The following is a 12735-nucleotide window of genomic DNA, read 5'->3' as shown; positions in this document are numbered from 1 at the left end:
GCTCAGGCAATCCACTCACCTCAGCCTCCCAAAGGCGCGGGATTATAGGCTGAGCCACCGAGCCCGGCTTGGGCGAAGGTTTTAAGAAAATCTGCAGCTTAGGCCGGGCATGGTGGCTCAAGCTTATAATCCCAGCACTTCGGGAGACTGAGGTGAGAGAATTACCTGAGCCCAGGAGTTGGAGACCAGCCTGGCAACTTGGTGAGACCTCATCTCTACAATAAACTGGGCATGGTAGTGCGTACCTGTAGTTCCAGCTACTTGGAAAGCTGAGGCAGAAGGATCACCTGAGCCCAGCAGGTCAAGGCTACGGTGACCGTGAGCATGCCACTGCACTCCAGCCTGGGCGACATAGTGAGACTCCGACTCAAAAAAAGAAAAAAAATCTGCAGCTTCACAACTGAGGCGCCATTGGTTGTGACCTTGCTTTCTCCCTTCAGAGGAAGGTGCTGGTTCGCTTTGTGCTGACTTTGGGCAGTTATTCTTGTTTGGCCATGGCATACAGTGGGGCAGCAGTGAAGTCACAAACTATATACTGATGTGCCCATAGCCAGTACTTTTTTCCCCACTGGTTTTTGTAGCAGTTTTTGTAAAGTTTTTTTCATGTGAAACAGGGCTTGGCAAACCATTTTTGTAACAAGCCAAGTAGTAAATATTTTTGGTTTTGTGGGCCAAGCTACTCTATTCTGCCCTGTAGCAGTATGTAAATGAATGGGCGTGGCTGTATTCCAGTGAAACTTTACCAAAACATGAAAAGGCAGCTGACTGATTTTGACTCATTGGCCAGTTTGCCAACCTCTAGTGCAGAAAATAGACACGTCAACTGGGGTTAGTTACTGCTGGGTTGGATTACTACCATATAGGAATTAAAAATCAGGGGTTCACTGGGCGCGATGCCTCACGCCTATAATCCCAGCACTTTGGGAGGCGGAGGCGAGAGGGTTGCCTGAGCCCGTGGGTTTGGGGTTCGAGGCCAGGCTGGGCAATATGGCGAGACCTCGTCTCTACAATAAATCAAAAAATTAGGCGGGTGTGATAGTGAACACCTGTGGTTCTAGCTACTTGGAAGGCTGAGGCAGAAGGATCACCTAAGCCCAGCAGGTCGAGGCTGTAGTGGCCGTGAATGTGCCATTGTACTCCAACCTGGGTATAGTGAGACTCTGACTCAAAAAAAAAAAAAAAAATCTAAAAAAAAAAATGAAGTATTCATACAGGCTACAATGTGGATGAACTTTGAAAGCATTGTGCTCAGTGAAAGAAGCCAGACATAAAGGCCATGTGTGTTGTATGACTCCATTTATGTGAACTGTCTAGAACAGACAAATCTGTAAACACAAACACTGGTGCTTGCCGGGGCTGGGGGGATTGGAAAAGGACTGGTCAGGAACACAAGGTTTCTTTCAGGGTTAGGGGAAATGCTCTCACATTGATGGTGATGATGGCTGTACAGCTCTGTAAATATACAAAAAGCCACGCAGTTGCAGATTTTGTTTTTCTCTTTTAAAGATGTGGGGTACAATTCAGGATTAGGTACACAAGTGGTCATCATACAGGTAACATTTGGACCACCCTTTGTTCCCTATTTCTCCTGGTTTGAGATCAGGTACCCTCAGTTGTAGATTTTCTATGAGTGACTGTATGGCATTCCAATGATGTCTCAGTAAAACTGTTAACAAAAGCAATCAAACTAGGTCCAAGATCAATGTATGAGGAAAAATTTGTAAATAATAAAAATGATCCAAAATTACTGTTTGAATAAAGGAAATCCAGAAGATGAACCTGTTTGGATTCCATATTTTCAGTTGTATGTTTCTGAGCATCGCTGTTCCCTTGGTGAATAGCAGCCTTGGGAAGGCAGACCAGGGTGAGGGATGGGTGAAAGAAGCCACATGTTAGTACATCCCTGGGCCCCCAAGCTGGACTAAGGTCAGCCTCTGGGCCCTGTTCATGCCAAGCATGTGGTCTCCCTGGCTGCATTCTGGGGACTTGTTTTGACTCGGGAATCGCCCGTACTTTCAGGGGCTTATGGAACTTGCTTCTCTGTTGCAGATCGAGGAAGGGAGTAAAGCTGCGGCGGTTGACAAGTTACTGGCCGGAGACGAGATAGTCGGCATCAATGGCATTGGTCTCTCAGGATTTAGACAGGAAGCGATTTGCCTGGTGAAGGGGTCCCATAAAACCCTGCAGCTGGTCGTCAAAAGGTAAGATCCTGTGCATCCTCCCACATTTTCCAAGACAAACAGAAGTGAGTAGCACATCAAAACAAGAAACCTGGTTGTCCCACCTGGACCACTGCAGAGATTTCACTTTGGACTTCAGTCCTGTGTGTGCAGGCAACAGAACTGTATCTCTGGGCCAAACCTGAACCTAGCATCCAAAGTCGAAAAGGTTCCTTATTGATTACTACTGATTGATAAAAGCTTTGCTGTATTAAGTGAATTTGAATACTTGTATCTTTTCTTTGGTAACATGTAGATGATTTTCTTGACTGACAGAAATTATGCTCCCAATGACGTGATATGTTGTTGCCTGCTGTTTACACAAGGTGGCAGGCTACTGTGTTTTCAGTTTTCATGCTAGGAAAGTGTGCCTGTTACATAGACTAAAATATCAGCTTCCAGATGTTTCTTGTGTTGTGCTGAGATGAGGGCAGCAGGCCACCCATTCCTATCCATTGGACTGTCGGTGGGAGCTTGGGTGGTTTTAAGAAGTTAGAAGGTGACCTAAGGACATGACGTTTTGTATACAGGAATATATAGGAACTACAATAATACTCCTGCATACCACAAGAGTGTTTGTGATTTGTGTTTTCAAATAGAAGTAATTTTCTACATTGGTTTTATAGTTGGCTAATTAACAGTGAAGTGTTTACTTGAACTTTTTGGCAAAATTAGTGAATTCTTTCAAAGATTGACTGTAAATCTTAATAAATAAATTGGCACAAATATTTATTTTAGTTTTTAGTGCAAACTTGAAGACATCTTCCCACAGGACTTTTGGTGGGGGGGTGTGTGTGGAAGAGGAGATAGCATCCAAGGAGGAGGTTTAGAAATGAGGAAGGAAAGACATTTCTTCCCACATGAATTGAGCAACTCCATTTCTAAGTGGTGTGTGCTGTTCTCAAACACCCTCTTTAACAACTCCTTGTAAGTCAGAAAGTGAAATATCTGAGTGGAGGTTTCTGAGTCACTTGGGAGAGTGGGGCATGAGAGGCACTACGATGTTATGTAGTGATTCTTTTGTGGTCCCCTTAGGAGCTCTCTCAACGCAGCAGCTTTGTCCTTAATACTTTACTTTTATAGGAAGGGTTTCACTTTGTCACCCAGGCTGGAGTGCAGTGGCATGCTCATGGCCCACCAGAGCCTCCAACTCCTGGGCTTGAGCAATCCTCCCACTTTAACCTCCCGAGTAGCTAGGACTACAGGCATGCGCCACCATATCTGACTAATTTTCTGATTTTGTAGACATGAGGTCTCGCTGTGTTTCCCAGGCTGGTCTTGAACTCCTGGACTCAAGCAATCCTTCTGTCTCGACCTCCCAAAGTGCTGGGATTACAGGCATGAGCCACTGTGCCCAGCCTGGCTTTATTCTTACAAGAGTCAATGAACTTGGTCAAGTGATGGCAATGTGAGGGAGGTGTATCCTGCAGAGGTGCAGGACAGGGCGTTAGCGACTGTCTCTGGGTATCACCACCTGGCCCCCAGGCTGACTGCGAGGGTTCCTCTTCTGTCTCCTGTACTGCCCTGGTCTGGGCTGCCAGAGCCTCCCAATGACTACTAATTGTCTCTTCCATGAGGGAGATGCCAGCTCCGACAGCACAGTAGGCAAACTTTGTGTCACCAGGGCCTATCTGCGCATGTTCATCCCTGGTGTGGGAGTTTTGGAGTCAGGAGGTGTGTGCATTGTGAATGTGGATTGACGTTCCCAAATTTCTCAGCCCACTTGTTTTTCACATTGGTTTCTAGCTCAGGAATTAATTAATTAATTTTTGAGATGGAGTCTCACTCTGTCGCCCAGGCCGTGCAGTGGCACGCTCATGGCCACCATAGCCTCTACCTGCTGGGCTCAAGTGATCCTTCCACCTCAGCCTTCCAAGTAGCTGGAACTACAGACACACACCACCAAGCTCAGCTAATTTTTTAAAATTTATTGTAGAGATGAGGTCTCACCAAGTTGCCCAGGCTAGTCTCGAACCCATGGGCTCAGGCAATCCTCTCACCTTGGCTTCCCAAAGTGCTGGGATTATAGGCATGAACCATTGCGCCCAGTCTAGCATAGGGAATTTAGAGTTTGTTTGTTTTTACTCTCTGTGAGTGTGATAAGTGAAATATGGTTTTATTATTTAAATGTGCATTTCTGTAATTATGAGAGTGAAGTCGGGCATCCTCCCACATGTTTAGAAGGATGATGCGTGTATGATTCTTTTTTTGAACTAGAAGTACATATTTAGCGATATAGATAGACATGTTGAAATCTGTTCAAAGGAAAGCCGTCATGCCACATGAGAACTGGTTGGTAGGAGGAAGGGGAGAGGGCGTTAGAGCACCTGCCAGCCGATTTAGCTGAGTAGGACTTAAAAGACTCTTGGGAAAAGGGATTAAACTTTTGCCCTGAAGGATCAACGGGCGCCACTGTGGAGAATCTTTATTTTATGTTCCACAGACTTGTTTCCTTTACATGAGGAGTGCACAGAATGGTTATGTCATTTAGATAGAATTTAATTTTTTTTTTTTTTTTGAGTTGGAGTCTCACTCTGTCACCTAGACTGGAGTGCAGTGACTGCTCCCGGCCACTGCAGCCTCGACCTGCTGGGTTCCAGCAATCCTTCCGCCTCAGCCCTCCAAGCAGCCGGAGCTACAGGCGTGCGCTACTACGCCGGCTAATTTTTTGATTTATTGTAGAGATGAGGTCTCGCCAAGTTGCCCAGGCGGGTCTCGAACCCGCGGGCTCAGGCAATCCACTCACCTCAGCCTCCCAAAGGCGCAGGATTACAGGCTGAGCCACCGAACGCGGCTAGAATTTAATATTTTAATATGTACAAGTGGATATAAAAACAAGCAAAGCAGTTTATGCAAACACTTTTATTTTCAAATATACTTTTAATAACCGTTAGGGAAAAACCCTGAAAACTGTTTTTCATCTGTTCTCATGTCACCACCACAGCCACCACAGAAGACTTCTAGGACCAGATGTGTACACAGTAAGGACGTCTAAAACTCCAGCTAACTTTATATGGTTTTCCTTATGACAAAAGCACCACGTGTTTTTCAAATTGTTCTTCTTACAGCCAGAACATGTATTCTTCTCTATCTAAATTTAAATCTCTATTTAAATCTCCCCATCCTCCTCTTTCTTCATTCCTAGGCAACCACTAATCTGCCTTCTGTCCCTATGGATTAGTTTGCATTTCCTAGCATTTTATGTAGAACTTTAGGATGGTGAGTACACTCTTAAAAGTGGCTAGTTCACAAAAAGATACTCTGTTGTTGATACCTGTAATCCCAGCACTCTGAGAGGCTGAGGTGGGAGGACCGCTTGAGGCCAGGAGTTCGAGACCAGCCAGAGCAACATAGTGAGACCCCCATCTCTACAAAAAGTAGCAGAAACATTAACTGGGCATGGTGGCGCATGCCTGTAGTTCTGGCTACTCCAGAGGCTAAGGTGGGAGGATCCCTTGGGCCCAGGAGTTTGAGGCTTCAGTGAGCTGTGATCGTGCCACTGCACTCCAGCCCAGGTGATACAGTGAGACCCTCAAAAAACCAAAAAACAAAAAAACCCCAACAACACCCTGCAAGTATTTCATAGACGGAGCCACAGACATGTAAGTTTTCTCTACTGCCCTGCTTAAAAGCATGACCAAATGGTAAATTAGACTGCTCAACCCTGTTTGACATGATGCAGCTGCCTGCCCACCTTGGGCGCCCACAACACGGTGGGGAAAGGAAGTGTGTACATCACAGTGTAAAAGCTCAGGTGACTGTGGCTTGTTAAGCATCATTTGGATAGCGGTTCAGAGTACAAACTCCCCTCACAGTGACAGCTGCTATGTCTCGTATTTCATAGGCTCGTTTTATCTTAGCGAGTGTGATGACCAGGGCTCCAGGCTGCTGGGATAGGATTGCAGTGTCATCTCATTCCGTGTGCCTGGGTAGCACGGATCTTGTCATTGGGAAGCTGGCGCTGAGAAAGTGGTGCACCGGATCACTATCTTTCCCAGACAAAGGAGACCCAGCACTTCCTCTCCCGGGCAGGCTGAGCAGGGAACAAAGAACTCATGACAATCACCCCACCAAGTGCACAGATGTTCTCCTTTGTGATGCCCAGGCAGCATCCTCAGGCCCTGAGATATTAGGGTGGGGGTACAACTGCCCAGGAGTCAGATCAACTGTGGGGGAGTAAGAGGGGGGCTGAGAGTCCGTCATGTTGCCTTGTCCTCCCCCTGGGTGACTTGCTGTTCTGTCTTTGCCTGGTCAAGGAAGTACCCCTTGCAGGAAAACTCAGGATGGACATGCAACCTTTTATTGCTTGTGTGTGTCTCTCTGTCCAGTTTTCATCGGCGTTAGCTTCCTGGGTGCCATGGCCCACCCCAGGGATTCTACAGGGCAGGGCTAGAGTGGGTCCAGGTTCTGGGTTTTTCAGAGGGCCACAGGCTGCTGGGCAGCAACGGTGGTTCTGCCACTTGCTGGCTTAAGCAGATGTGCTAGGAAAAGGTCAATACCAGAAACGGGGTAGCACTCTGGCATTCTTCTGATTGCCTTAGCCCAGCGGGGTTGCAAAGTGAGAAAGGAAGGTCTGCCCAATGCCCATGAGCTATGCTGGAGGGAGTGGGCCAGAGGGACCCAGAAGGGATGCAGCTCCTACCTCGACTGAGCTTGGCCTACTTCCTTATGACTAGGGGCTACTGCAGTCACTATCCAGCTGTCCTCCTCTGTCACTGTGCATCTCTCAAAAATACGCATTAATAGCTCTGGGGATACAGTCATCCATTTTTCTCACTTCAGAGGCGAATTGCCAAAAATTCAGCTTCTCAAAAGTACCTATAATTTCAAACACCCTAGGGAAAATTTCTTTTAATACCACATCATAAATTATTGTCTAAAGCTTGTAATTACCCCTTTGGTCTTCTTTCCAAATATACATTGTATGTAACATTCATTTTATTTACAAGGAAGTATGCCTGCCACCTCGTCATTGATCCTGCCCTGGGTGGTTTCTCTTGAACCTGCTATGTGTTACAAGTAATTTTGTTGGGACCAAATCATCCATAGGATTGATTCATATTATTTCCTGCCTCTTTGCTGTGGCTTTAAACACTCTTGGGAATCTAATTACATCCGCTAAGCTCGTGTTCAGGAGCAGATTAGCAGCAGAGGGGAGGTTTCTTGCAGCAGGCGGTAAGGGTTCACAAGACTGTGTGGTGTGGTTACACATTGGAAGAAAGGAGGTGTCATGTTGAATGACAGCACTCATGCTTGTTAGGAGCAAGTTTCTTGCAACATGCATCCCTTCTTGGATGTCACTAAGTTGTAGTGACTTCTGCTCCAAGCCAGCATTGTGCTGCGCTCCCCTCTGGAGCTGGCTCCTTGGAGCTGTCCTTGAGCAGGTGGCCCTGCGGCCCCAACACTGATTAGCACAGATGTTCCGGGATCAGCTCCTTGTGATGATGTGGCAGGAGTAAGGGGCCCAGCTAAGACATCAGCAGGTTGCCCCCATCCCTGTTTCTCCCTCTTCCCTACCCTCCCTGAGGTTTTCCTGGGGCAGAAACTGTGTGTGTGTGTTCAGATGGAGATTGTGCTCCCTAATGGGAGTACTGGAAGATGGCAGGTGAATCCCATGCTTTGAAGGGTGTCTGGTATCATTTGTCCATGGTACGGGAGTGGGAATTTCTATTCTGTGAACTTTTGGGGGCTTATGGCTGTTTGCTACTGTGCTTATTTTCTTGTTAAAGCAAAGGCAACCCTGGCTTGTTTGGGCTGTTTTTATTATTTATTTGTTTGTTTTATTTATGAAGGACGGATGATCAGGGTCTCGCTGTGACTTGAGTGTGGTGGTTATTCATAGGTGTGATGCAGCCTCGAACTCTTGGACTCAAGCAGTTCTCCTACCTTAGCCTCCTGAGTAGCTTGGTACTGCAGGCCACCACTTCCAGCTTCTTGTTTTAATTAATTAATGTCAGGAGAAGAAAGAAAGCCACATAGATCAGAATTGTTTTACTTTGGGGAAAGTTACTTCTGTTTGGATTTAGACTTAGCCCATGGCTTAAGTAATTTAATCAGATGAATCTATAATTACATGACAGTTTCATTCTAAGTCAAATAGAGAATGGTAAAAAGTTAAGATTTTGCTGTTCATGTATTTCTTTACTGAGTGTCATGACGGAACTAGATCTTTATAAAGCATATAATGCATGCTGGTAGCCAAGGCATACATGTGATACTTATAAAATTTAGTTTGCAAACTGATAATTTCTAATATATTAAGTCATACAGATAATGTTTAGCTTATTTTTGTGTTTGACGTTTCCAGGTGAACTGTGACTACTGTGTAGTGAGTTTCACATGGTACAGGTTCATTTTGAGGTTTGAGGAATGGAGAAATTAATAATAGCATGAACATTGAAGTTAAAATGACTTATTTTTTAAAAGGAGCAGTTCTAATGAGATTGATCACATTGAAAGCCCTCAGCTTTAGGAGAAGTTTACCCATGCTGGTCAAATTCCCAATTTGCTACTGGATTGGTAAGAACAGTGTTATGGTGAAACTTTGAGAGCACACCCTGGGAGTGTACTCTCTTGAGACTTGAGAGCACAGGGACTCAGGGACACACCTTAGTGTCTATCACCCAGGAGGAGGTGGCTGGCAAGAGGCAGCAGCCCAGCAAATACTCTGAGGCCACATGCTCGCATGCGGACCCCTTAATGGGCTTGGTGGGGGAGGCAGCCTGTGTGGCTTCTATCCGCTCAAGGGGCAGGTGGATGCAGCCTTTGCAGTCAAGAGGCCCTGTCAGCCCCACACAGAGCCCACAAGCAGGTCCCCCTTCTTTTTGTCTTGTCTTTGGCTGTAGTGGCACTGGCAGGCGTAGACTCTCTGTGCTAGCTGCTTCGTCTAGATGGAAACAGACATGCTTTCGACTTGTTGCCAAGGGATAGGAGAGGTGGAGTTGGCAGAATCGTGCACAGGTGGCACAGTCATGCACAGGTCATAAGGGCTGAGTAAATGTCGCTTCTTCTTAGAACTGTCTAGGAGTACGGCTACCACTAGTACTCCTCTGTTCCAAGGGGGGAATTTTGTGAAAAGAAGTACCTGATATAGCCCTGGCCTTTTCTAGAAAGTAAGGGGCACAAGTGACCATTGAAGAAAGCATGTGTTTTTTTTTTGTTGTTGTTGCTGTTTTAGGATCACCTGCTTTATTCACACACACAAACAAATACTAATGAAAACAACTTTATCCCATGCCTCCCTCCCGTGCAGACACACTCTACTCCCACCCTCAACTACAAGAGACTTTCCTATGGCTTGGCCACCTCAAGGTATTTTTAGAGCCAGATCCTCATAAAAGCCATTTAGAATAGGTGCCTGATAATTTGTTTTTTTTTTTTTCTTTTTTAGAAGCAGGATTTATTGAGAAGACAGAAAAACTCCCACAGTGGGAGGGGACCCAAAAGGATTACCCTAATTTGATTTTATCATTAAAGAAAGCCTCTCCTTCCATGGCAGTTCAAATGCAAAGGCCATTTTTTTTTTTTTAAGTCAGAATCTCACTCTGTCACCCGGGCTAGAGTGCAGTAGCACGATCACAGCTACCACAACCTCAACTTGCAGGGCTCAGGCGATCCTTCCACTTCAGCCTTCTGAGTAGCTAGGACTACAGGCATGTGTTACCACACCCGGCTAATTTTTGGATTTTTGGAGAGACGAGGTCTTGCTGTATTGCCCAGTATGGTCTCAAACTCCTGGGCTGGCAGTCCTCTCACCTCGGCCTCCCAAAGTGCTGGGATTGCAGGCGTGAACCACTATGCCCAGCCTCCAAGGCCTTTTTAATGGAATGAAGTGATGTTAGGGAGGTATTTGCAGAAGGATAGTCACTATAGCATTGGTAGGGTTGCGAAGGGTGCTGATTAACTAACTCAGGGAATTCTGGCATTGAGGCTATTTGTGTTCAGATGGGGCAGCCAGCGTCATAGATGGGAGATGGCAAATGGCAAGTCACCACACCCTGGAGGGTGTTTGTTCCATTTAGTCTATTTGTGGTGGGTGTGTTTGCATTTAATGAGATAATAAGAAAAGCAAGGTAATCAGTGTGCAGCTGTAGTAAAATGACCCCAAAAATATATGAGGAGAACACAGATCTCTCTTGAGCAACTTTCCTACTTTGATTTTCCATGATACTTTATTCAGTTTAAGGATACAGAGGACCATTCTCTGGCTTGATGCTTTTGCAAAGAGAAGGATACCTTCTATCCTCAGTGAAGTGATAAATAATAAAGTAAGCGAACATTTTGGTCAGCCACTTCGCATTACCACCATATGGCCTGGTGGTTTGCCATAGTGACTACACATGTGTGGTATTATTTAACAGTTCTCTGGGTGTATAATGGATCTGTAAAAAGTTTGGAGTAAAATTACAGATTTCCTTTGGAGAAATGATATTTAATTGTAATAACATTAGACTATTGCCACATTCTGTTAACTTACGGTGTAGTGCCCATACTTCGCATTTGGAGGAATTCTTGGTTTCCTTGGTAAATTTCATGACTCTTATTTTTTCTCTGATCTTGCAGCAAAGTTCCATCCCTTCTCATGGTCAGGGTTCAACGTTTCTTTGCCATGCTGTGACTCTAAAGTGTCTTTCTTTGGTTACTTTCCCTAAACTTCATTTATCTTCTGTATACCCATGTTCCTTGTTACTTTTTCTAGGAAAAATACCTTTTTCACTCTTTTAGCACCTTTTAACCTGAGGACACTGTGAATAACTATGGGTGGGAATTTGAGGACAAATCAATGAAAATACAGTTAGCTGGGTGCAGTGGCTCACGTCTGTAATCCCAGCACTTTGGGAGGCAGAGGCTAGAGGATTGTCTGTGCCCATGGGTTCGAGACCAGCCTGGGCAACTTGGCAAGACCTTGTCTCTATAATAATAAAAAAATTAGCCAGACGTGGTGGCATGCACCTATGGTTTCATCTACTTGGAAGGCTGAGGCAGAAGAATCACCTGAGCCCAGCAGGTCAAGGCTGTGGAGGCTGAGAACATGCCACTGCCCCCCCAGCCTAGGTGACAGTGTGAGACTCCGACTCAAAAAAAAAATACAGCTAATTATTATGGGCTTTGTGTAGGGGGTAGAGTTTCAGAAAAGGCTAGGTGGGTGAAATTGTTTCTTGAGCTCTCTCTCCCCACATCTATCAGTATGGGTAGAATTCTTTATACATAGCATTCAGGTGACAGCAGTCTGCAATCTCTTGTTGCTTTTTGGTATGGTTTTTGCCTTGTTTATACCAATATGTTCACTTAACAAGTGAATTGTTTTGTGCCTTTATTATAGCCCTGCTGTTGATCCTTACGGCTGTATATAATTAGTCATATTAATGATTGCACATTTGAATATCCTGAGTTTCTTTGCCAACAAATCTATCCTGGAGAAACATAGCCAGGAAGCTGTGTGGGTGCACTTTGAAAACATCGAGTTGAATGAAAGACGCATCAGACAATCGGGGAATATGTGTTGTTTGAACACAGGTGGTTTTGATATTGGGCGAGATATTTTTTTTTCCTTTCCAACATTAATGGGTTTGTAGAAATGAAGATTATAAAAGTAATAGAAAAAAAAAAACAGGCAACACCCTCAGGTCCCTTCCTGCTCTGGGAGCTTTTCTGTCCTCTCGATAAATCCTGGTTTCTCAAAAAAAAAAAAAATTAATAGAAAAAAAAGAAGGCACTTGGGCTATTTCTGTGTTCTCCCTGTGTTTATGTTGTGGTATTTCTCTGCTCTTCTCTGCTGAAGTGCCCAGGAGTGTTCCAGGGCCTGAGACCAGAGGTGTGGGCTCGTGGCTCTTGCTAGGGGAGGGCTAGGGAACCAGGCCCAGGTGGAGAGCATCGTGGAAGCTTTCATCCTGTGTGAATGCTGCTTCTTGGCCCAGGCATTTGCTTAAAATGCAGCTTTGATGTCTCATATCAGTTTCAGCCACTTAGGTCATTTGGGAATTTTTATCTTGCCTCAATTCTCTTCATGTATAAAGGCAGGAACTACTTGACTCTTATCTTCTAGGACTATAGATTTTATCAGGCATGATGTCACCATCTATGGCATGGCATTGTCCACACCACTGCCTGGGAGAAGAACACCTGGCCATATAAAGCTTCCCACAATGCCATTAGGGGTTTGACTGTTTTCTTAGAGTAAATACACACACATACACACACACACACACACATACACACATACACACAAGTCCTCATGTATGGAGTGCTTTGACATATTTTTTATACACCCATTTAATGTCTGTGAGAAGCACTCTGGCCCAGTGGTTGAGAGCTTTCCTTTAGGTCCTGCCTTGTGGGGGAGCCTGCAGCTGAAGGGGCTAAAGACACAGACCGGAAAGTTTTAAAAAGTGATGGCTCAGAGGGAAGGAGGAGTGGAAGCCCACCCAGGAAAGTCTTTCCTGAGGCCAGAGCAATGGAGCTGTCCTGTGAAGCCTGAGCCAGGTTTGAGAGGCAGATAGAAATCTCTGTCAGCCAT

At 45.3% G+C, this 12735-nt stretch overlaps 1 protein-coding gene across 1 annotated transcript in view; it reads left to right on the top strand.

Moving 5' to 3' along the window:
* The window catches only part of LOC103268062 (protein Shroom2-like), a gene marked incomplete at its 3' end in the record, with an annotated part of 138561 nt that overhangs the window by 74940 nt on the left and 50886 nt on the right, over positions 1-12735 (top strand). The window contains exon 3 of the mRNA XM_008065626.2: positions 2050-2201. Coding sequence (XP_008063817.2) covers positions 2050-2201 — 152 coding nt within the window. The remainder of the gene's footprint in view (positions 1-2049; positions 2202-12735) is intronic.

The sequence above is a fragment of the Carlito syrichta genome, unplaced genomic scaffold (genome assembly GCF_000164805.1).
Source record: "Carlito syrichta isolate Samal-C Ts95f unplaced genomic scaffold, Tarsius_syrichta-2.0.1 Scaffold103472, whole genome shotgun sequence".
NCBI classification, from domain to species: Eukaryota; Metazoa; Chordata; class Mammalia; order Primates; family Tarsiidae; genus Carlito; species Carlito syrichta.
This window is presented reverse-complemented; position numbering and strand designations above follow the sequence as displayed.